We start from the raw sequence: 6,309 nt of genomic DNA, 5'->3' as shown, positions 1-6,309 counted from the left end.
TGGGATGGTGGAAGGTGTCCCTGCCATGGCAGGGGTGGGACTGGATGGGATTTAGGTGCCTCCCAACCCAAATTATTCTATGATTTTCATGTTGGACAAAACCCAAAAGACACAAGTATGCATTGTACATTAATGTATTTTTTATGCTCATTATAAATAATGTATCAGTTGCTTCATCTCTCAGCTTTACACCATGTTCTAAGGACAATATATTACACCAGAACAAAACAAACTCAATAGAAAAAAAATAATATACATTTGTTTTCCTTTATACACAAGTTGTTTGTCATGAAACGACACTGAACAGAGATTAGACAGGTAAATGATGGAAAACCTGAGTGACAGGGATGGCATTTGCTGGAAGTAAACAAAAGGATTTTACTCTTGATCAATCCAGACTGTTCCCCCTGCTATACCTAACATATAACCTGGCTAAAATAAAAAATGTTAATATCCTTTTTCTTTCCCCAAGCAGAATTCAAACAACTCCATTTTTCCTTGTATTTAAAGTACCACTTGGAGCATGTCCCACCAATGTAGACTTTTAAATCGTTCTAAACTGACAAGCAGCACTTCAGCTGCGTGAATTTTGTACACCTCTATTTAACGTGGGGTCTGTCCCCTTCCAAAACCCCCAACCTGAAATGTCTATGTACCTTTATTTTCACAGTGATTCATAAAGTAAGAGTTGAAAACATTTAAAACACCTTCTGGTAATGAAGTAGTTCATATCTGACATGGCAGGACCTGTTGTAGGAACAAGGCCTAAAAGTTCAGTGATTTTTGACTGCAACAATAACATTAAATACTTTGGTTTTTTTGCCTATTCTGCATAGGAGACACATTCATGCACAAAACACCCCTAATGCTTAATAAATTATGTGTTTCTATGCTTATTTTCAGTAGCCTGGACTATGTAAAACAGCTGCTTCTCTTCTGAGCTGACACACTGAATTCAGGAGCAATGTGACACCCATCTGGAAGCAGCTCTGCCTTTCTCTGGGATCCCTCCTTTTGGGAAAGGATTGTCCTGAATTGTCCTGTGGCACCCCAGCCACTACAGTACAGGAAGGCAAAAGGCACTTCTGAGAATTAATCCACACAAATCTTCCAGCAAAATTGGAGTTTTTACCAACAGGACGTTTTCCTCCTCCTCCTCTCTCCTGTAGTTAAATTGTTTTTTTCTGAAGTTTAGTGAAAGAGAAGTAGAGCAAAGTAGGATAGGGGAGAAAGGGAAAAGCCAAAAGTCCCTTTTCCCTATTTCTGCTTCTCCCTTTTTGGTGCTGTGCTCTAGCAATGTCTGTGTTTGGTTTATAAAAGCCTGGTAACTACCAGGAGATTAAAAGAATTAGTGAAATAGTCCAGCCTTTAAATTGAGCAACATGAAAGTAATTGCACAATAATTTAAGTGAAATATTCATTCCTTCCTTTTAGACTCTGGTCACAGACACAAGTAAATCAAGGTCAAGGTATGAAGTAGTCTTAAAATGTACTAGATATTAATATTTTTTTCCAAATACAGTTCTGAACCTAATTTCTTTTGTTTCCTGGAATTTTGCTAATTTCCAGAGCATGGGTTTAGGGTGTGCTCAGTTCCCACTTTGCCAACACACAGCCCTGGTACCCACACAGAGATTTATTATCATGTAACTCAGGCCACTTGGTGATAAAAGTACCAAGAAATCACTACTTCAGCTTTTCAAACCCTCAGATTTCTATCAATTTAAGACACTTCCAGTTTGTGAAAGTATTTTTGCAGCCTCTGAAAAATCTGTAAATCCTTGAATTTGGGATGACTTGGAGAAAACTCCACTACATGCAATTAGAAGAGCACAGCAGTGAAATGATTTATGAGGACTCCAACATGATGTTATTCCATGATTCTATTTCCATTTCCACTTTGTTGCCTGCACAAAGCAATAGAGGGGGAAAAGGAGGAGGAAAAAGTCCCTTTCTAGTGACTAGAGTGTTTCCTGTGTCTAGTTCAGTCCACAAACCCTCCAAAACTGGCAAGTAACCCCAGAGGCACGGGAACATCCTCTCAGCCACATCAGTACATAATAAAATTCATTTTCCATCTGCTCCTGCACAGCTTGCAGGCAGTTTCACCCCAGTTTTTGGGGGAATTTTGGCTCCTGACACAATGATCAGCTTGCCAGTGATCTCTGAGACAAAACACCTCTTCCTCCCCCTCCCAATCGCTTGCATTTCAAGAGGTCCAGTTTCAAGTATTCCAGAAGGGCCCCAGTTTGATTTCCAATGTTTGCCTGTGTCTGCCTGCTCTGGGGAGGCAGGGCAGGACAACACACACCCCCTTGAGCAGGCAGGCTCCGACCCAGCTGCTTCTCTGGCAAACCCCTCTGTCTGGAAGGTGCTCCCAAAAATGTTCATTTCTCCACTCATCCCAAACCTTGATGCTCCTCTTCAAGTTGGGTAAGGAGTACCAAGGAAATACTCAGCCAAATCCAATTTGTTTTATCCTGCTTTCCCTCAGGGGTGTTTACCTCCCTCTGCTGACATTTATACTCACATTTATAGCTGAAGGAAGCTGATTTAGGCTGATGCTCCCTGAGTTCTTCATGATTACACTGAATGTGTTTCTTCACAACTAATGACAGATTCTGCACTAGGATTAACACCAAAGACAAGACTTTTCCAAATGATTCCTCAGGTCAGAGCAAATGCTGCATTCCTGGCAAAGCTCCATGCTCATGAGGGCTCCAACACAGGATCCCACTGACAAAATCATCCAAGTGCCCCTCTTCATTCTTCTGCCAGCAGTTTAATAAATACACTGCACTGCTTTACTGAATTTACAAATCACACAAACAAAGCTCCCATCTTTGCTTCTGTTGAGTGACTCTTCCTTGGTTTAACTTATTTCCATCTACAAAACCAGTAAGGCCTCTACAATTCAGAGTTGTCTGGCAGCACAGCTTTAAAAAAAAGGAAATAATAGTCTTTATTTGCTAGTTGGGAAATTTCTTCAGATGAAATATTGTCACACTTAGTTGGAGGCAGTAGTCTAGTTCTGTATTTTAAATAAACCTCTTTTTTTTCCTGAGCTCTGCAGAGAAACAGTCATGAAGAACAACCCAGAAGCCTAATGAATAATTTTTTTAGAGAAAGCAGAATCAGTTCACAGGACACAGCCCATGGCAGCAAAGTCTTGCCTTCAATAACATTTTTGCTGACAGTGTTGAAGACTGACCCATCAGCATTTCTAGGTTTGGAGCTATTTTAGAAAGCTGAAAATATTGTTAAGTTTTCAGTTCAATAATCTGAGTTTACTTTAGGCCTTGGCTTCAATCTAAATGATCCAGTACAGGAAATTCAGAATTTGGATTTGAAAAGAAAGTCAAGGCATCAAAGTAGGTTAACCTAGAAAAATACAAGTTTGGGGTTTTTTACATAGTGATGATTATTTTTAGGCAAAACTTAGCAGAAACCCAGTTTGGGAACCAACAAAATTCTCCTTTGGTAGTGTCCATTTTGGGAATCAGCTCTGTGCTCTGTGGGGAGGCATTTGTAACTGAAACTCATTCAGTAAGAAAAGGCAACGCAGTGAGAAGCTGAAATACTCCCATTTCAGTAAAGTGCAGGGGCTGGGACACACAGCAGCTTTGCTATGACCTGATCTCTGGGCTGAAGGAGGGGGAGGCCAAATTCTTCACTATTCTGTTGAGGTTGGCAATTTTCTCTTCCAGTAAATAATTTTTCCTCTCTGCAGTTTTCTGCCTCTGCTCTGTCACCTCCAGAGCCTTCAGCAGCTGCGCGTTCTCCACGTAGAGATCCTTGACCATGGCATCTGCCTTGGTGTTCTTGGAAAGCTGGGGTGGCAATGGGACAAGGGACTCAGCAAAAGGCAAAGAAAAACCCCAGAGGAGGTGGGGAAGTGAATGTGTCAATTATAGTTCAAATATCAAATTAATTGATAATATCAAATATCCCACTCCTCTCATTAAAAACCCGGCGTCTTCAGAGATGCTGTGGAAGTTTTGAGACTGGAAAGGCTTTTTAAGGAGATGGGGTTGGTGACCCTTGGTGTTCTTGGAAAGCTGGGGTGGCAATGGGACACAGGCACTCAGCAAATGGCAAAGAAAAACTCCAAAGGAGGTGGGGAAGTGAATGTGTCAATTATAGTTCAAATATCAAATTAATTGATAATATCAAATATCCCACTCCTCTCATTAAAAACCCAGGGTCTTTAGAGATGCTGTGGAAGTTTTGAGACTGCAAAGATTTTTTAAGGAGATGGGGTTGGTGACCCTCGGTGTTCTTCAAAAGTCAGGGTGGGAATGGGACACAGGCACTCAGCAAATGGCAAAGAAAAATCCCAGAGGAGGTGGGGAAGTAGGTGAATGTGTTAATTATAGATCAAATATCGAAGTAAAACCCCACTCCTCTCATTAAAAACCTGGGGTCTTCAGAGATGCTCAGAAATTTTTGAGACTGGAAAGATTTTTTAAGGAGATGGGGTTGGTGACCCTTGGTATTCTTGGAAAGCTGGGGTGGCAATGGGACACAGGCACTCAGCAAAGGGCAAAGAAAAACTCCAAAGGAGGTGGGGAAGTGAATGTGTCAATTATAGTTCAAATATCAAATTAATTGATAATATCAAATATCCCACTCCTCTCATTAAAAACCCAGGGTCTTCAGAGATGCTCAGAAATTTTTGAGACCTGAAAGGTTTTTTAAGGAGATGGGGTTGGTGACCCTTGGTGTTCTTCAAAAGTCAGGGTGGGAATGGGACAAGGGACTCAGCAAATGGCAAAGAAAAACCCCAGAGGAGGTGGGGAAGTAGGTGAATGTGTTAATTATAATTCAAATATCAAAGTAAAACCCCACTCCTCTCATTAAAAACCTGGAGTCTTCAGAGATGCTCAGAAATTTTTGAGACTGGAAAGGTTTTTTAAGGAGATGGGGTTGGTAGCAGAGAGACTCAAATCCATCTTGTCAGGTGAATTCTCCTTTACACCATTTGTCCTCTAAGGATAAATTTAGTGCACAAAAGAATCCACAAGCCCAGTGATCCCACAGAGATACTTCCAAAAACCCCAAAACCACATCAAATAAAGGATGAATTTAGGGCAGGAGACCTTAAAGAAATCAATATTTTCTCCTCAGGAAATTATTTTTTCCTCCTTTTCTAAGCAACTTCTCCAGTTCGCATCCTCAGCTGAAATTTGATTTTTGTTTCTTGATTTAGGAAATTGAGGAGTGGATTTAGTCCCCAGTTTAGAGTTTTATGAATTTTGGACAAATATGCTGTAGTTAAGCTCAGAATAAAATTAAATAAAACCACTTTTAACTTTATTCTGAACAACAGCTTGGCAGCTTTTGCTTTTTTTAGAGAAGGAATGGGGAAGGTTTGAGGAAATCCAAAACCACTTACTTGTTCTTTCAGCTGATTTACTTTATCTTGGAGAAGCCTCTTCACAAGCCTTAATTTCTGCTCCACATCCATCATTCTCTCTTCCATCATTTTTAGGAGCTGCTCATGACCCTCCTGGAAAGCAACATTTATGTGAAAAATCAGTTAAAAATCACTTCTCATTCAGCAGTCTGTTTTGTTTTTCCACTTCATGCTCAAAAAAATTGGTGGCCATCCACATTTCAGTCTGCTTTAGAGCAAATAAATTAATAAACCTTTAATTAAAGCAAAATATTTATGGCAACACTTAAAGGACACTCTCAGCATTCCACTGGGTTTTCAAGCTAGTTACATTTGAAATTACCAAATCAAGGAAAAATGATATAAAATTCTAACTTTTGTCTTGTTTGTGACAGAGCTGGATAATTTCCTTTTCTTGTTCTTTGGTGCTGGCAAATTTCTGATGAATGTGGAAAACAAAATGCCAATTTAATGGTTTTAGAATAAAAATAATTGAAGTTATAAGGTCATATTGACAATGTAACTCTCCCATGCCAGAGACCCCTTAAAACTGAGTCACGTCCAAAAGAAACAAGATTCCAAACTTCATTTTTTAACATCTTTTTAGGTTAGTTTTCATAACCCTAAACTGGTTTTTCTTCTTTTTCTTCAGCAAGGTGACAGTGTAACTAAAAGCATCATAATTCTGTGGCATGTTACACGAACACCTGAGGGAAATTTTCCCAAATAAATAGGAAACATCAGGAATTACAAAAGAACTTGAGGGAAATTTTTCCAAATAAATAAGAAACATCAGGAATTACAAAAGAACTTGAGTAATATCCAAAAGAAACAGGATTCCAAACTTCATTTTTTACATCTTTTTACATTAGTTTTCATAACCCTAAACTGGTTTTTCTTCAGCAAGGTGACAG

The 6,309-nt window shown here is 39.5% G+C and overlaps 1 protein-coding gene across 1 annotated transcript in view; it reads right to left on the bottom strand.

The window, feature by feature from the left end:
- Window positions 1–118: 118 nt before the first annotated feature.
- NIN (ninein) overlaps window positions 119–6,309 on the bottom strand; it is a 68,089-nt gene continuing 61,898 nt past the window's right edge. Inside the window, exons 29-30 of the mRNA XM_054515251.1 lie at window positions 5,396–5,509; window positions 119–3,830 (exon numbers count right to left, since the gene is read on the bottom strand). Coding sequence (XP_054371226.1) covers window positions 3,627–3,830; window positions 5,396–5,509 — 318 coding nt within the window. The 3' untranslated portion in view covers window positions 119–3,626. The remainder of the gene's footprint in view (window positions 3,831–5,395; window positions 5,510–6,309) is intronic.

This window comes from Molothrus ater, chromosome 6, assembly GCF_012460135.2.
Source record: "Molothrus ater isolate BHLD 08-10-18 breed brown headed cowbird chromosome 6, BPBGC_Mater_1.1, whole genome shotgun sequence".
Classification (NCBI taxonomy): Eukaryota; Metazoa; Chordata; class Aves; order Passeriformes; family Icteridae; genus Molothrus; species Molothrus ater.
The sequence above is the reverse complement of the archived record's forward strand: the minus strand, read 5'-3'. Positions and strand labels throughout refer to the sequence as shown.